We start from the raw sequence: 18,802 nt of genomic DNA, 5'->3' as shown, positions 1-18,802 counted from the left end.
CGGCGTTATACCACAGAAGACAGTACTCTCTATAGCCACCTCTATAACCTCAAATACCGCACGGTATTTTTTTGTCTGATGGTTCCGCCACAGATACTATAACAGGGTTAACACCACGGAGTACTAATAGGATTTCCAGTTTATTTATATTTTGGAAATCGTTGAAAACGGCATGCTACAGCCATAGAATCCTGCCACTGACGAAAATGTATTCTGGGAACAATGGGCACCAGGGAAAGAGTCATAGTGTCACAAATGCATAAGGGAGTGCTATAGTCATATTTCAAATTGCCAGCCGTGTCAGCCATTATTCCTTGTCCGTCGCGGGGAGGGTGGAAGGGCAAATAGCCGCCATTTGCAGGGAATATCTCGTACGGAGTATGGTAGCGTCCTGTTCAGTTATTAATTGCAGGAATTCGAGGAAGAATAATAGTAACAATGTAACATTTCACAGGTATGATAGCATAGGTAACAACCAAAGTATAATATTCTACAAGCAGTTTTATTGAGATTTTAGTTTCATTTTAGTATGATGGTGAAATGTATTTTCTTCTCATCCGTGAATAATATTATTTAAGTATTTATGATATGGGACAACTACGTTTAGTCGTTTTGACGTGTATTATGAAGAATACCCGTTGCCTCCATATACCATTAATGCATCAGCCATATTCTGTGGAATAGCTATTTTCATTATACTCCAGAGCGCCACTTGGAAAGGAACTTACCATTGAAGGGATATCTTCTTTTGGCAGACTTTTATCCTGCCATATTACCGGCTTAGTTTAGTTTGAAAATAATTGCCGAATAGTCGAGTCACCGAACTCCACTCTAGAAGTTGAGAGAATTACTGAATATCTAATACAAGATAATCTAACCTTACTTTAGTCGCCATAATATTGTTCATGGTCACTCCACTCTAGAAGTTGGGAGAATTACTGAATATCTAATACAAGATAATCTAACCTTACTTTTAGTCGCCATAATATTGTTCATGGTCACTGCAAGCTTCACTGAAAAGTAATGAAGTGCTGTGGAGACATAAAAATGCATGAAAACGCTTGCAGTTATTGACATGTCACAACATCCTATGCTGACACTTCTTTCATATAACTAGATGTACAGTTTTTTTATAAAAGTGGAGGAATGAGGTTTGAGATGGAATGTACATACTTAAACTGCGGTCTTTTGCTGAGATCTTCGTACAGTTAGATGAGTTTTATGTTCGCTAGACAAATACATTTGGTCAGGAAAACTCCTGCAGGTCAACATGAACACGGTGAGAGCAAAGGTTATTCTTGAACCATTTATCTCATGTATAAACCTTCACTCCACTGTACACAGACTTTCTATTTTTCAGAAGCATATGGAGTTCCAACTACTGTGATCTTACAGTTTGTTTCTTTTTCAGTTTATTTAATGTAGGTTCATTAACTGTATCAGTTAAAATAGCCTCAGATGACCATTGATTGTGACTAATAACTTGAGAAGGACGAGGAAGGAGGTGGTCATAAACTTCGGGTACTATCTCACCATTTCAGTGGTGGAGTGAGGAAAGCCATGGAAAAGTCTCAAGATCTCCTTATGCATGTGATACTGTTTGTTTGAATCTTAGGTTATTTAATTATGCTCTTCCAACTGCATAGGTTATGTAGTGCCATATGGCATGATAATCATGAATAGTATTAAATAAGGATTAGTAGAAAAAAATCAGTCATTATTTATTTGAACATGTTATTTCAATAATGTTTATTGTACTACACAGTTTGTCAAGAATGCAACAAATTGTTCCTTCTTTCTTACACTTTCACTTTCGACACAACATGTTTCGGCCCTAAATGGCCATCTTCAGGTGTCTTACTATGCTAAAACTGCTACACTGCACTAATATTGTCCATTCGTCACACATGCGCCTGCACGCTTCATGATTTAAGACATAAAGTCAACACCACATGCTGCTAGAAGGAACAACGCCCAAGCAAAGGCCAAAATTACAGATTGCAGACATAACACAGCGCACTTACAAATAGAAAAACAGGCTGCCACAATAAAACATCTGAAGTAAAGGATACAGATAAAACAAATGGATGACACCCCTTGTGAGGTGTAATAAGAATTTTACAAACTTTATAAGAAATTTTAATAGATTTTATTTTATTTAAATTAAGTGAACTCCAGCATGTGCTATTGTAACGCATACCAATTGACTACAAGTATGACATTTTAAATCATGAAGCGTGCAGTCGCATATGTGATGACTGAACAATATTAGTGCAGTGTAGCAGTATTAGCATAGTAGGACACCTGAAGATGGCCATTTAGGGCCGAAACATGTTGTGTCAAAAGTGAAAGTGTAAAAAAGAAGGAGCAATTTGTTGCATTCTAGACAGACTGTGTAGTACAATAAGCAGTATTAGATATAGTAATGCTACAGGATGCTTAAATACAGTATTATTTCAGCATATACTTTGGGAGAGCAAGAAGAAGTAGAGAAAATCTTCAGCATAACCACTAAACTAACTGATGTCTGAACCAGTTACTTCCCAAATATAAGTCAGAAGTGTCTGAGGTCCTCACAGTGGTGACTTGGGCTACATAGTGACACATCCCAGAAGATAATTCCTTTCACAAGTCTATGGCATTACTGCTGCTCTAGCATGCTCAGTTTTGTATTACTAGTTTATCAAGAAAGTTTTACCCTGAGGATGGAGGCAGTAGTTTCTTCCCAAACATTGGTAATCACCTGCAGAGCTGCATGATATCACAGTCCAGAAGACCACAACATGAACCTTCACGAATGTAGACATCTCATGTCTTGTATGAGCTGTGTTGACATTTTAACCCTTCAGCTGCCAACCTGAAAGCTCTGTTCAATAACAAGAAGCTCTGGGGACAACTGATAGCATACTTTCCTTCAAAATGACATGAACTACATAGGAAAAGGCATGTCCAACAATTCATTTATTCTTTCTTGTGTATTTCTTACCATGGGAATGTGTTTTCAAGCAGTTGCATAGCGATGAGGGGAGGTGAGATTCACAGATCTCATAAGCCTCCTTTTATTTTTTCAAACTTAGGGAAAGTAAGCTAAAAGTGGGCTAAAAATATGGCTAAACACTGATGAAATTATGTATCACGTGTACAGTGAAATGGTTAATATGCCAGTATACTTAAAGTTTCTGTCTGGTGCTTAGTTTATTGTAAAGATTTCATTTATTCATTCACAGGTTTCCTCTAAGTAAGCCGGAGCTTTGTAAGCAGTGGGTTCGTGCTCTTTGCCAACCAGACTTTAATCCTTTGCCACATCATTTACTTTGCTCAGATCATTTTGAGAAAAGTTGTTTTCTGCCAGGATATGTAAATAGACGACAGTTAAAGAAAAACGCAGTACCTACTTTGTTTGATTGTCTTGAAAAGGTGAGTTTGAAGACCTCAGATACAACCTCTTTATTAAAACCGTCACAACACAACAAATATCAAGATTAGTGCCTAGTTTCAGCTCTTCAATTCAAGGAGAATGATTGTTGCAAAGAATTTTATAGGTCATACCAGTTTTTCATGAAAACAAGAACTGGTTTTTGTTACATGACAGCATGCATACTCCATTAATTGTTTGTTTGAAGATTTCTTTGACCAAATAGGGTTACTGAGATCGCCCACCCTCTCCTCACCAGGTTTAGCTGTAGCCAACATTTTTATCATTTGAAGTTAAATGTGAAGGTGATAAGGGATCACTTTCTTAGCATCCAAACATCCAAAAGAATATGACTGATCATCTCAAATAGATAACTTTTGGGGAATTTCAAATTTATTTGTAGTAATTAAATAAGAGGTGTAACAGGTGTATAAAGTCTTAATGATGACTACTTTAAATGATTCTCATAGTAAATTATTTCCAGAATTTCAGCTTCTCATGGATTCTTTTCCTTTTTTTAAAAGAATTTTTGTCCAGTTACTTCTCAGATGCTGTGTCTGTATATTATCTTCCCAAATGGTAGTCATGTGAAGTGAATGTTGTGCATTTTTGTTGAAATAAAAATGTCTTACAGAAATTGATTGAGCCTAATGACTAAGGTGTTTTATTTCTGTCTTCTTAAAAACTAGAAGCAGATGGGTAGCATAATTTTTTAATAAGAAGTTGTGCAGATGTCGAAAGAATGTCATGAATGGTATCATTTTGTAGTTCCCTAGCAGACCAATCATAGGGAACTGGTGTTTATCACAAATGTCACGCCCGTCCAAACTGATGAGCCTCGCTGTACTTCAGCAGAAGGTAACACCATCCTCTAAAAAAAAATAAATGACATTCAAGTTCAGAGTTGTGGGAGCCACACTTGTTTCTTAACCAGATGATGGTAACAAGGCTTTTACCTGCTCATAATAGGTCATGTATTTAGGCTTAGCCCCTGCATTGTACATTTAAAGAAATAGTGGGGCAGTTGTTACAGCTGCATTGTAGGAGGAAGGAAGGGTGATTTAATGTAACGTAGGCCCATACACACCCTGTAGTTTTTTATCTCAGTGGACTGTGCCAGATCCATTGGCATTCTTCTGAAAATGGCCAGGTCTAAAAGCACAACAGTACAACAAACTAACTCCACACAGCAAGGTCTGTCTTGAAAAGCTAATAGTCGGTTAGCTGATTAAGAAATTTACACATACCTATACAAACCTATTTTAGCATATTATGATGTCAAGTTAAATATATTTCACTGTAATACAAATTTCCTGTCATGCTATACTTAACAGTGCATGCCCTGCTCAAGTATTTGTTAATAGTAAACTTGCATTTAAAGATACTGCCATGTTTAAATATTTGCTATAAAGATTCTGTATGAGAACAGCATTGGACCATTTTGGACAAATCCCAAACATGTTGAGATATATGTGTCCAGTACTCACAGATTGATTAAAAAATTGTACTGTTATTTCATGTTTAGGAATTGCAACATCTGGCATCAAACACAGAGAAGGAAGAACCAATGTCAGTGTCCAATCTAAAAAATGATAATGTTGCTTTCTCAAAGTTGGATCAAGGTATGAAAACAAAAGTCACCTTTTCAAAGCCTTTTTGTTGACATGAAGTCTAAACCAACTTTCTCCTGTTGTGCTGGGCCATATGGCTGTATACTGTTTTGTGCCATCTCTCCTCTGGTCGTCTGAAATTGTAATGAATAGTGAAATTTTCCAACAAAATCATAGAATCTAATAAATGCTGTATGTATTGTATGGGGCATGCAGTAGCGTAGTTGGTTGAGGCACTGTGCTACAAGCCAGAAGGTTGCGGGTTCAAGTCCCGATGTGGTGGTGGTGGTGTTGTCCCCCCCCCCTCCAGTTTACCTAATCCTTGCAGCCGCACTATGGCCCTGAGATTGTTTCAGCCCCCAGCAGAAATGAGTACCAAGAATCTTCCTGGAGGGTAAAGGGTGGCCAGTACCTAAGGCTGACAACCCTACCACCATCTGTGAGCCAATTGAAAAAATCCATCTCATTGGGATTTGATCCCATGACCTTCCAGCTTGTAGCACAGTGCCTAAATCAACTACGCTACCGCATGCCCCCCCAGAAGAGCAGAAGAGAGTACTCTTCATAATCACCACTCTAAGAACCTCAAATGCAACACTGTATAAACCTGATAGATGGATTGAATTTTTAATTCCCCTAAAATGTTTGGGGGAGGCAGATGGAGGAGAAGAATAAGAGTAGGGCAGATGAAGTTCACAAAAAAAATGAAATATTAAGTTAAGTTAAGCATGTGTAACATTCAGCTGTCTTAATAGATTTCTTGAGTGTTAGCTCTAGATAGAATAGAGAAATGTAGGGGCACAGGCTCCATGTTGTAAGTCAACAGTTTGGAATGCAGATAAGCCATGTTCCAGATGATCAGTCAGTGAAGAAGGTAATGTTCTCTCTGTCTTTACAGAAGCTGCAGACTTGCTGGATGAGCAGTATGGTTCTGGAAGCAAAGCAGAAGAACCACTAAAAATGCGGACTGAGTCACTGTGTCGTGTCTGTGCATGTCCAAGTGAAGAATTAGTCCCAGTGTTTGGGCAGAAAGGTTCAGAATTGCAGCTGCTTGAGAAGATTCACATACATCTCCCTATAATGGTGAAGAGTTACACTAATGCTGTCTTACTGTCCTTGACTTTTCTCGTCTTCCTATTAGAAAGTGATATAACCTTGACAGATATTTTCAGCCATTTATGTTTGTAGTGCAACTTTAGTGAATAGAGTGTGTGGTGTGGTCTCCCATCCATGCCTACATGTTCCTGGTGCTGTCTTTCCTTCAGGTTTTCCTGCTGACATGATAAAAAATTCTGCATGTTTTTTGGAACCCAGAAATTCATTACCATGTTCACAAGAACCCAACATCGTTATTTACAGACACATGTATTTACTTCACAGATATAGCCATTAATAATTGCCTATCATATAGACATTATCAAATTTCCCTGAAGGGGTTCTATTCTGTGCTCTGTATTCAATTCAGGTGACTCCAGAAGATTTGCTACCTGTGATCTTGTGTACATCTTGTATTTATAAACTTGAAATATTCCCTAAAGATGTTATATTCTTTACTCTTTTATTAAATTCAGGTGACACCAGAAGATATACTTCCTGTGACTATGTGCACATCCTGTATTTGTAAACTTGAAATGTGTCATCAGTTTGTTCATGGATGTTTGGATGCAGATATAAAGTTGAGAACAATTTTTGGCTTGGAAATGGATGAGTTAGTAAGTAAGCGTATTTATTTAGTTAATTATTCATTTATTGTTTTCTATCTGCCTAATGAAGCTGTCACTAGCTCATACTCTGCGGCTTTGAATGGTAGTATAATTAGTGAACGGCGAAGTGAAGGATATGAAAAGTAGCAGTCATGGTTTATTTCAGAGTGTGTTCCTGATGTGTTACTTTTACATTTACATTGCATTGCATTGCATTCCATGGATCCAAACTTCGTCAAAATGACTGTAGGATGTGAAATATGTCATATAAATACAAAACATATGTACAGACACAGTGGAGTTCTCACACAAGAGAAACCAAAAATACACAGTGACTACACACAGGGCTATTTAAATATACATAAGTTATTTTCCAGACAATAGGTATTCATGAGCAGAGTAGAATGAATGTGTATTTACTGCCTGAGGCATTTTGCTTGGTGATGCTCTCATGTTTGAATTTGACCCCCCTCGGTGCTATTCATGAAGCATCTGCATTATTCCCTCTCTTCCTGATCAGTATAACGTGTAACATTTAGACTGAGTGCTGTGCACTGTTTGTTATATCCCGTTGTTTTTCTAAGTTATGTGACAGCTTCTGTACATACTTTGCATATTTCTCAGAAAATGGAAGAGTTGCATGAAATTATTTGTCATGGCATTGTAGGTGTATGCACAATGTATGTCATGTGTTCAGGAACATTAAAAATTACAAAATTACCTTTTTTTAAGTCACCAATGAAGATGTTTATGTCACATCATAAACGGAATAAACCTACCAGAAGATCGTAAACCAGTGGGGGGAAAAAAGAAGGTAAAGCTGTCCCTGTGCTTAATTAAGCACCACGCCAAGAAGGCGTATGGGAGAGTTGATGTATAGGTCCACATTTCATGGACTTGTGCACTAGCTGGAGGTGAGTGGTCAGCTTCACACCCGGCTGCTTTATCCCAGGAGAAATTGGCTCCACTACCATTTGATAGGAGGTTATGCTGTCGAGAAGAGAAAACTGTTTCCCCTATTGGAAATTGAACCCCAGCCATCCAACCAGTATCTCATTGCTATTCCTACTCCCATCTGAGCCAATGAATGACGCAGTAACATCCAGCACTGGTAGTTGCAATTCCTCTACTCCAGTTGTTACATGTTTGGCTTTCTGCTTGTTATTTATAGCGGTTATTCTTTTAATTGCAGATGCTTTACAGTGATGAGCATACTGTTGAGAGTCCATGCGGAACATCTAAGGAACCTTCTCCACAAACAGAAAAGGAAGAGCTGTATTCCCACACATCTGAAGGTTCCGCAGATGACGAATATGAAACTCATACAGCACAGTCAGTCAAATCAGATGAGTCTGTTGATAATTTTGATTATACAGAACATCCAGAAATTTCAGCAGTTGTACCTGAACAGAATACTGAAGTAGGTGTGAGAGATGTGGATGACATAGAATACAAGGCTGTTGATGCCAGTCATCATTCTCTTGAACAGCTTAATCATACAGCATACATAGATGGTGCACTTGTGGAAGAACAGAATGTTGTCATAGACATGGAAGGGGCAGATGTGGTGGAATATGAAACTTACAGCCTTGGTCATTCAGCTGACGAAGTTGATTGTGCAGAATATGCAGAAATCTCATGGACTCATGGTGATTATACTGAGGTAGATGCAGATGTTATAAATGAGGTTCAGTATGATGCAAATGACTTTGATGAACATTCTGATCAGCTGCAGAGTTCTGAAGAACAAGAAATCACATTTGATCAGCAGAGTCATGAATACCTAAAGAATGCAGAGTCTGCTGCAGGCTGCATGAAATTGAGACATAGTTCAGCTGCAGAAAAGTCAAAAATGGTATGTACACATCGTAGATTAACTGCTACTTGTTCAATATAAAGACGCTTCAGATATCCCTTAACTTTTAACTTATGAATTATTATTATTATTATTATTTGAGGGGGTGGGTTTCCCCATGCACCGCGACTAGTGTTAATCTATTGTGCGTCCCCCTTTAATATTCTACCAGTCGCCATGCCCTTCCAGTACTGGTGCTCGCTATCAGCCCTGTTCTGCCAGCGAGGTTGGCCCTCTTGGGCAGTGGTCCCCAATACTTCCCCATCTACCAGAGGAATTGGAAACTGCTTGGGTGGGAAACTGCCTAATTTTTCTCAGAGGTGTCCTAGAGACATGAGGATCTTTTACGTGCCGTAAATCTACGACATGGGACACACGACTTAAAGTCCCTCCTGGAGGACTTGTTCACTGAATTAGTCCAACCTTAAAAATTCCACGACCTCCGCCGGGTTTGAACCCACGTACCTTGAGTCATGAGGTGGGAATGTTACCCCTAGACTAGGGAGGTCGCTTTTTAACTTATGAATGTTAGATATATATATAAAACAGCAAATAACACTCAGCTGTGGCCCAGATGTTAGATTTATCCACGGCAGTACACTGCACTCTGGGATTGCTGACAGTTTCATCTTCCAGTTGAAACCACAGCAAACCCATGCAAGGTCAAGTCAAGTCTGTCATGTACTCAAGAAGGGCTGAGCTCTGTGGATTTAGATGTATTTCCTATATTTTCCAGAAAAGAGAGAACCCTAAAGTGAAAGTTGTTATTGTGAACGTGAAAGATACAGTGAACAAGACACACACTGCACAGTTCAGAAGGACTTCAGATCTGATGATGATGAAGGATCTTTCTTCAAACAAGTAAGTCACAATTTCTGTCCTGTTTAATGCTGTAGGGGATATTTCACTGTCATTGTAAAAGGATTTTAAAATTGTGATCTCAGATGTGACTTCTCAAACTTGGGAGCCACTACTTTACAAAGTATCGTAGCTACTGCTTATGTTCATCATTGGAGATAAAGGGACCCATTAATGATGATTGTCCAGTTTTTGTTGAAAATGAGAAATGGATTAAATTTTGAGTTTTTTGTAGCAGTGGTTATTCATATCATGGTGTTCTGAGTTGTGACACCATGTAGTCTCATAGACAGATACACCTACAAGACTACACAGTGTCACAGCCCAGAAGACCACAGAAATAGTGGAGGTTCTGTGGTGATATTTGGAATTTTGTAACAAAGCTGATAGGCCTGTTGGTATATATGTGAACACGTATGTGCACAGACATCCTTGTCTGACTGACAGGCCAGTCTTTGAAAATAAGGACCTGGCCCCATTAGACCAGTTCGTATTACTCGTCATATGTGGCATGGTTGTGTGAAAATTGTTAAGTTTTGTACAGGTACAAGAAACTACAGATGTTGGTGCATCCTAAAACCCACATAGACGTGCATATTCTAGATGCAGAAACATTGCCTGAAACATCATAATGAAATTTGTGAAACTTTGTATTGGACAGTATGTAGCATGAAAGGGAAAGATAAAAAATGTATCTAAAATTTTGGTCAGGAAACCTGAAGGGGAGAAGACTGGATCTCGCAGAGATAGGCTGTGAGGTGAGGACTGAATTCTTCTGGCTCAGGATATGGTCCATAAATGATCTGTTTTTGAAACAGTAACTTTCCCTTTGCTTCCTTAAAAGTCATGGAATTTCATGACCAGCCAAGCAACTCCTGTTCCCCTTTTTAAGAAGAATTCTGCTCCAGTTATAGTAGTTTTGGTCTTAGGATTCATGCAGCACAGTCTTGTTATCACCACATTATAAAAACTGAAAGATAAAGTCATAGTTCCTAACTTGTTAACACGTTGTTTTGCAGGATACAGCAGGCACTTGAATATCAGGAGTCAGACAATTCAAAATCACCTAGATCTGACATTATGTTGAAGTCATCCGCAGTTTCTATAGGAGACATGACGCCTAAACAAGTGAAGCTGGAGAGGCCTGCACGTATGCATGGAGATCATTCCTATACATATCGGCGGCACTCTTTTTATCCTTGTATATATTGCAGAGAGACTGTTAACACTAAAGAGAGACTTATTGCACATCAAGTAACTGAGCATCCTGGTAAAGTATTTTGTTGTGAACAGTGTGGTAGTGTTTATTATTCCAAAGCACTATTGGATGAACATCAGAAAAGCCATGTGATAGAAACAGAAGATGGCAGTGCTCAGCCTGAGTCCAACATCTTTTTGCAGTCTTCAGTTTGTGTAAAAGAAATCCAACCATTGTATTCTAATAATGATAAAGTTGTGGATAATGGTGTGATGAACCTGGACAGTAGGGAGAAATTAGGAACATTGAAGCTGGAGAATGGTGCTGGTGATATATTGCCAGTACCAGAAGTTTCAGAGGCTGAGAAAGATTCTGTAGACAAAGATATTCAGAGACAAAATGAACAGGAAAATACAGAAGAAATCAGAATGGTAGATGTTCATATAAAACCAGAGAAAGGAACTGAAAAGGGAGATGTATATAAAAACACTTCTAAATTCTGTTTAAAATTATCAAAGGAATTTGAAAACATTGATCTGGATTACAAATCAAAGATTTTAGAAACTGTTAATAAGATCATGGAAGAGAATGGCAGTCATACCAAAATAGACACTGTTATACCTGAAATTGTGAGACAGGAGGCAGAGAAAAAACTGGGTATCCCTGAATCAGCGAAGCCAGTACTCAAGACGCAGATGAGAGATATGAAGCATAACATTTGGAAATGTAATCTTTGTAATCATGTTTCAACTTCACTGCAGAAGCACCAAGAACATCGTCGAACTCATCCTCAAATAAAGTTCTCATGCTCGTATTGTAATAAGCAGTTCCCGTCACAGAAGAGCCGTAGTCATCATGTCTCTATACGTCACCCTGACAAAAAACGTTTCATTTGCGAGCATTGTGGAAAAAGCTTCCGTTTTTGGCTTTCTCTTAGAGACCATTTGTTCACTCATAATAAAGGTGAATGCATATTTCAGTGTGAGAAATGTGGGAAAGAATTTGAGTCAAAAGCAAGCTATGATAGTCATGACTGTAAACCTGGTGGAGCTTCGTACCTCTGTGATATATGTGGCAAGAGCATGAGGTACCTTACAAGTCTCAGATCCCACAGGCTCTCCCATGCTGATCCTGCCAGTCAGGCCAAACATTCTTGTGCAATATGTGGAAAGGAATACAGCAGCAGGTATGTTCATCCACTTATTTTATCGAGAACATTGGCCATATGTCCACTCTATCATATATTATCACATAATTCATGCACCTTGACTTCTGTGGTCTAGTGGTTAGAGTTCCTGCCTACAGATCCAGAGGTCCGGGTTCGATTCCCGGCACTACCAGCTTTTCTGAGAAGTAGTGGGTCTGGAACAAGGTCCACTCAGCCTCATGAGGATAATTGAGGAGCTATTTCAAGGAAATAGTGGCTCCGGTCTAGAAACCCGAAATTAATGGCTCTGGGGATTCATTGCGCTGACCACGCGACACCCTCTATCCATTAAACTTTGCACTGACTTCGTCAACAAGCGGTGGTTGGTTGGTATAATTCACTGTGGCCTAAAACCATGGAGGGTTTTTTTTTTTTTTTATTCATGCACCTTGATTTTCACAGTGAAATGTAAAATATATTTCCTGTTGTATTATAATGTATCTTCTTACATGTGAAGATTGACATCAGGGAGGAATGTCAGCAGTAAAGCCTGCAAGGCATAGCTGGCCAGTATAAAATCTAAAGCAAGCAAGAAGATCAGTTCAGAATAATTCGTTTGGGATTGTTATAGCCTTTCATATATGTGTGTGTGTATATATATATATATATATATATATAGAATTAACTTTATCTGGTATAGTGACTAGATACAGGCTGAATGACTGTGGTTCGATTCCTTCGAGTGGCAAGAGATTTTTTTATTATTCAAATCATCCAAAGCTCTGGTTATGAAATTTTGGAAAGAATGTGTGAATGTGGTATACGTGATGAAGTGTATTATTTAGTTGTGCTTCGTAAGTGTTTGTGAACATTCAGATTCCTCACTTCTGTTTGTCTGAGAGAGGTAAATGACTAAAGCTTTTCCCATGGTGTCTGTACTTCATCAGGGGAGTTCATAATAAGGCTGAAATATTTTGTCATTATACCTGTAAAATGTTGATCTGATTAGTGTCATTTTTCCGGCTTGAATATTGAATAATTTCAGAAGTTTACATACCTATACTAACGTTTGTTCTGTAAGCTAACAGAAACACAAGAAAATTTAATGTTATTTACTTAGCTAATTAAAATCTTTCTTTCCTGATGGATGATGAATTACTTCATGATATCTTCCCAAAGATAATTTTTTTTTTAAACCAATGGGGTGGGACTAAGTCCCTTGTACTGCGGCCACTTCTGGCCTATTGTGCCAGCCCCCAGATGATAGGTGAGGGTGAATGTGTAGCAATTGGTGGAATGAAGATTGGCAGGGGAAACCGAAGTACTCAGAGAAAACCTGCCCCAGTGCCACTTTGTTCACCACAAATCCCACTTGACCAGAACCTAGATCGAACCCAGGCCACCGCAGTGGGAAGCCAGTGACCAACCGCTTTAGCTGTGGCGTGGCCACTTTAATCTTCCTTGCCATATAAATGCGATCTTAGCTGCAAATGCCATCAGTGGGCAGTTTCTGAAACTCACAGATACTGTGACTCATTCATTAGGACACAGCTATAAACTAGAAAAGCTATTAAATACAGTACTTCAATAAAATCTGTATTAAGGCCCTGCTAGTGTATGTGTGTGTGTGTGTGTATTCAGGGGTGCTCAGAACATGCAAGTCCATCAGAATTGCCAGGCTGATTCATTGCATTATCTTGATCATGTGATGTCTTGTGTACTCATGTAGTACATATATGAGAAATTGAAATTAAAAATGTAATATACCAAATGAGATATAGTAGATGGTTTTCATTTTACTAAGAGGTGTGGAATACATACTTATGTGTGGTGCGTTAGAGGTAAATAGTCCCTGTGGCTAAGCACTGTATCATATAAGGGAATTGGAGATGAAGCTCCTCACTCACTCATGGAGCTGAGTCCTTCCTGAGGAGCTGCCAGTTATGCAGCCACTCAAGAACTTCCCAGCATTATATGGAAACCTGAAGGTTCAGTACCATGTTGACAAGAGCTTTCCACTGGTCCCTATCCTGACACAGATCAATCCAATCCATACGATCCCATCCTGTCTCTCTAAGATCCATTTTAATATTATCCACCTATCTATGTCTTGGTCTTCCCAGTGGTCTCTTTCCCTCTGGATTTGCCACTGCTATCCCATATCCATTTCTGTTCTTCCTCTTTTGTGCTACAGGCCATGCCCATCTCATCCTCGACTTGATCATTGTAATTATACTTGGTGAAGAGTACAGGATATGAAGCTCCTCATTATGCAGTTCTTTCCAACCTCCAGTCACTTCATTTCTCTTCAGCCCAAATATTCTCCTCAGTACCCTGTTCTCAAACATATTCTTAATTTCAGACCAGTTGTCAGTTTCACCCTCTGATCACCTTACCCTTAGGGAAAGATGGCCCCATATCTAGAAGTCTCGCTGGACGTGATGACCATGAGAATACCTTTACCACGAATCAAATCCTGTATTTCCAGCCTATAACAAATCACATTATGAAGTTGGCTGTTACAGCTGAAGTTCAGGTAATTATTCAGCAATTTGTTTGTACCATAATGAACCTTTGTGCTGAAATAATTTTGTGCATTTGTTGCAGGTGTTTGCTTGCTGATCATATGCGGCTGCACACAGATGAGCACCCACATCAATGTATACATTGTGGGAAAGCATTTCAGACGAGAAGTCAGCTCTCAAATCACAAGTTAATTCATATTAATGCTCGTAAGCACAAATGTCCTCTTTGTGGAAAAGGATTTGCTCGTCGACAGCACATGAGGGTGCATGTTAGGGCACACCAAAGATCATTAAAATACGCTTGCAAAATATGTAACTGTCCATTTTCAAGCGTGGGAGAACTCATAATGCACCGTAAAACTCATACCCAGGAAGAAATTGCGGAAGCATCAAAAAAGCAAGTTCTGCAAGGTGGAGGTCCATTGGCATTCACGTGCCAGATATGTGGAAGACATCTGGCAAGCAAGTTCACTCTTAAGAACCATGTGATGATGCATGCGGATGATAAACCATTTCATTGTGAGATCTGCGGTAAGAAGTTTACGATGAAGTCATCTCTACAGACACATCATCGTGTGCATACACGAGAGAGACCTCACACATGTCAGCATTGTGGTGACACATTCCAGTCAAGACAGAATCTTGTAGTCCATGAACGTATTCATACGGGGGAAACGCCTTTCAAATGTACAGAGTGTGATAAGGCTTATCGTTCTAGACACAGTCTCAGGCAGCACCTTATGATTCACGCAGACTATCGGCCATATGAGTGTCTACAGTGTGGGAAGAGATTTAGACGCCAGGATATTCTCATCACTCACATACGCACGCACACAGGAGAACGACCCTTTGCTTGCAATGTGTGTGGCCGTGCCTTCAAACAAAAAGGGGACTGTAACAAGCACCAGCAAAGACATGCGTTATAATTCAGAAACACACAAATACTTTTTGAGTGTATTCTGACAGTTTCCAAGGTTTAATAGTAAAGAAAAGGTAAAATTAAAAAGTAAAAGCAAAATTCCTTGTATAACTAATTACTCTACTATAAAGGCATAATGGAGATGCACAGGTGACTCTGCAGCCTATTAAGCTCACCACTAGGCACTCCTGGGAGGCCAGCTTCATGCTCTGACCATCTCTACCCAGTAACAATTGACACATGGTTAAATTCCAAACATCTGGTAAACTATATGATGAAAAATATATGGGAATTAATTGGATCTGATAATTTTTGGTAGCTGAATGTTATTTTTGTCAGATAATAGGAGAAAAGTAAAAGATAAATGTAATCTGTGGTTGAAGAGTGACACCATAAAGATGTATGGGGGAGTTGAAGTATAGTTCCACCATTGAGCTCAGCACTAGTTGGAGGTGAGTGGTCAGCTTAATGCCCTGGCTACTTTACTCCCCCTCTGGCGGTAAAGAATCTCTGCTACCCATTATGTAGGAGGCTGGATCAGGGCCAGTCTGGACTCTGGAGAAGAGAAAAATCTCTTGCGCCTGACAGGAATCAAACCTCAGCTATCCAGTCCATAGCCTGTCACTATACCAACTGAGCTGTCAAAGATATGCATTAAAAATATGAGTAAGTTAATGTAAAGATATTTAAGCAAATTGACAGAACATCATCTACATAGTGTTTTGTAAAAGGGCAGTGTTCAGGTAGCCAGTACAGTCATCATACAGAATGGTCAGTATGTAGAGATAGAATGTGATTGTAATATATTTAGTGTTTCAGCAGCAAGCCTGAAGGTAGTACGATAATCTGAGTGTGGAACAGCATTTAGTTGACAGTAATTTCAAGAGTAATACTACAGCATCAAGAAATGGTGTCATTTCAGGACTCCTACAAACAAACACATGAGAAGGAGTTAGTCTTGAAGTGCTTCAGTGTCATAAATCTAAATCTTTGTTGATATGATTATCAAATAACTGAGTAGATGTGAAGGAAGGAATCATGTCTGGTAAGACATGGGAATAATGCATTTCTAAGTGCATACACAACACGGGAGGAGCATAAATGAGCATTGGTCAATACCACTGTGTATATGAACCTGGGAGAGAGGGTCCCAAATATCTCCTGACCCAAGGAGAGATTGTGCTTGTAGAGGTGGGGTAAGGGGTTCAGCTCAAAGATCACAGAAAGGAGCCCTCACTGTTTAAAATATTATTGTCCACACAGAAAGGACCCAGATTTATAAATGAAAAGAGTGTATTATGTAACATACCAATAAAATGAACTGTTGACATATAATTTATGTGTACTGGTCCTCTTATTCAGAAAGCCACAACCACCACTGCTTCAAGGCCTGAATAAGGAAACTTTTTCACTCTGTTTGGTATGCAAGATGTATTGAGATGAACCAGATGGGAATACACAGTAAATTATAACTGATTGCAGTGCAGGGGCTGTTTATGCCAATTTTGTCGTACATGTAATGATATTGATGGAAAGATTCCATTTTTTAACCATACTAGGTATGGAATAAAAGTTTCAAACATCCAACACATTTTCACTTTTGTTTATAGACTACAGCTTTACATAAATGTTTGTTTATTCTTACATGATGTGATGCCTTGTAATCTGATAGTGTTGTCATAGTCACAACCCTAGGGACCCCAAATCTTATATAAATATATGTAGTCAATTGTAATTTTCCAAAAAAGTTTTTACTGAAGAGAGGTGCATTATGAGGTTTCATTACATTACCAAAATGTAGTAGGACATTCCAGATTTGTTTGAACCATATTCTGATGTGAAGTGAACCGCTGTATTACAGACTTCATCATGGTTCATGGAAGGTACAGTATAATACATTTCATGGAACAACTGGAAACAACATGGCCACCTACTGTTTTCATGAAATGTTACAAGCCATCACATTTCAATCATGAAATTTTTGCATACCATGAGTAAACAGGACTAAATATTTGGTTTTTGTGTGCCCAATGTTTCAAGCCCCAGATAGTATTAATTGTGCTCCAGCATAAATCTGCTCATGTTATACATAAAGGCCAGTTGATTCATCTTTGCATTTGATTGTTTTTATATACAGCGGATGCAGAGTCAAATGAATCCACTGCAACTAAGTTTTGAAGCATGTTTTGGAATTTGAAATATAATCGTAGAGGGATAACAAAGCCCTGTAAGCAGTGATGGGGTTTCCAGAAATGTTACCATGCTGGTCAGAATAATAGCTCATTTTTGGATACTTAAATGGGATTCACATTTTTAGTTCACAAATCGCGATGTGTGCTCTGTTGGGCTTGAAAATTGTCGTAATGAAACTTCATGGAACTGAGCCCTTGAGAAGCAGCCAGTCTTGCAGTTATTCAAGAAGTTCCAAACATTTTATGGAATCCAAAGGTTAATTACCATGTTCACAAGAGCCCTCTACTGGTCCCTATCCTGAGCCAAATCAATCCGTACCACATCTCTTGAAAATCCATTTAATATTCACCCACCTACATCTTGGACTTTCTTCTATCTTTCCCACAAATATCCTATAGGCATTCCTCTTCTAAACCATACATGCTACATGCCCTCCTCATCCACTCTGGTTTGATCATTCTTATTATACTTGGCAAAGAGTACAGGTTATGAAGCTCTCATTATGCAGTTTTCTTCAACCTCCTGTCATGTCTTCTCTTTTCGGTACAGATATTCTCCTCAGCACCCTGTTCTCAAACACCCTCAGCCTGTGTTAATGCCTTAATGTTAGAGACCAAGTTTTGCATCCATACAGAACCGCAGGCAAAGTTATAGTTTAGTATATCCTAATTTTTAAAGACAGCAGACGAGAAGACAAGTTTTTAGACCGAATGGTAGCAAGCATTACCCAAATTCAGTCTCTTAGTTTTCTCCAAAATCAGATTTTGATTTGTTACTGTCATTCAAATATTTTAACCATGCCACATTTTCAAAGCATCTGTTAGCTATCTTTATGTCATGATTTTGCTCTGCATTCTGGTGACAAGATAGAAACATATACTTGGTTTTCTGTGGGTTTATTTCTGTACCAACCTCCTTACTAGCATCAGTTAAGTTTTGTGTTTGACTTTATGGTATCTACACGTATGTTATCACCAAGCTGATTCACATCATCAGCATAGACCAGCAGCTGATGTGTCCCATTTGATTTCAGTCCCACCTGGTTTTCCTTAGGGGGCACTATGCTGCAAGCTGGAAGATCGCGGGTTCAAGTCCTGATGAGGTCATCAGATTCTTTCAATTGAACTTATCCAGTGGCCCTAGCATCGACAGCCTCTAACAGAAGTGAGTACCAGGAATAGTATTGGGGGTAAAGGTTGGCCGTCGCGTAGGGCTGACAACCTTGCCACCAGCTATAAGTATGAGCCAATTGTCTAGAAAATGTGGGCACCTCAACGTCTCACAACCGTATGGGCCTTCAAGGCCTGTTAAAGGGATAGATTTACCTCTTTTGTTTACATGATACTGCTCTTTCCCCTCTATCTTGTTTAGTTTGAACC

At 39.0% G+C, this 18,802-nt stretch overlaps 1 protein-coding gene across 1 annotated transcript; it reads left to right on the top strand.

The window, feature by feature from the left end:
- Positions 1-342: 342 nt before the first annotated feature.
- On the top strand, positions 343-16,565 carry LOC111870127 (zinc finger protein 814). Its single transcript, XM_023862159.2, has 9 exons — positions 343-454; positions 3,228-3,417; positions 4,941-5,037; positions 5,924-6,108; positions 6,597-6,737; positions 7,921-8,583; positions 9,320-9,444; positions 10,461-11,825; positions 14,394-16,565. The coding sequence occupies exons 1-9, from the start codon at positions 381-383 to the stop codon at positions 15,235-15,237; spliced, it is 3,684 nt and encodes a 1,227-aa protein (XP_023717927.1). The 5' UTR covers positions 343-380; the 3' UTR covers positions 15,238-16,565.
- Positions 16,566-18,802: the final 2,237 nt, after the last annotated feature.

This window comes from Cryptotermes secundus, unplaced genomic scaffold (assembly GCF_002891405.2).
Source record: "Cryptotermes secundus unplaced genomic scaffold, Csec_1.0 scaffold594, whole genome shotgun sequence".
NCBI classification, from domain to species: Eukaryota; Metazoa; Arthropoda; class Insecta; order Blattodea; family Kalotermitidae; genus Cryptotermes; species Cryptotermes secundus.
Note: the sequence above shows the minus strand (reverse complement) of the source record. Positions and strands in the feature narration are given on the sequence as shown.

Bases quoted from the DNA above. Each gene is read 5' to 3' on its own strand.
- LOC111870127 (XM_023862159.2), top strand. From the start codon at position 381: ATGGTAGCGTCCTGTTCAGTTATTAATTGCAGGAATTCGAGGAAGAAT. The intron at 5,038-5,923 runs GTATGAAAACAA...CTGTCTTTACAG, and splicing joins TTTCTCAAAGTTGGATCAAG to AAGCTGCAGACTTGCTGGAT. The intron at 8,584-9,319 runs GTATGTACACAT...TATATTTTCCAG, and splicing joins CTGCAGAAAAGTCAAAAATG to AAAAGAGAGAACCCTAAAGT.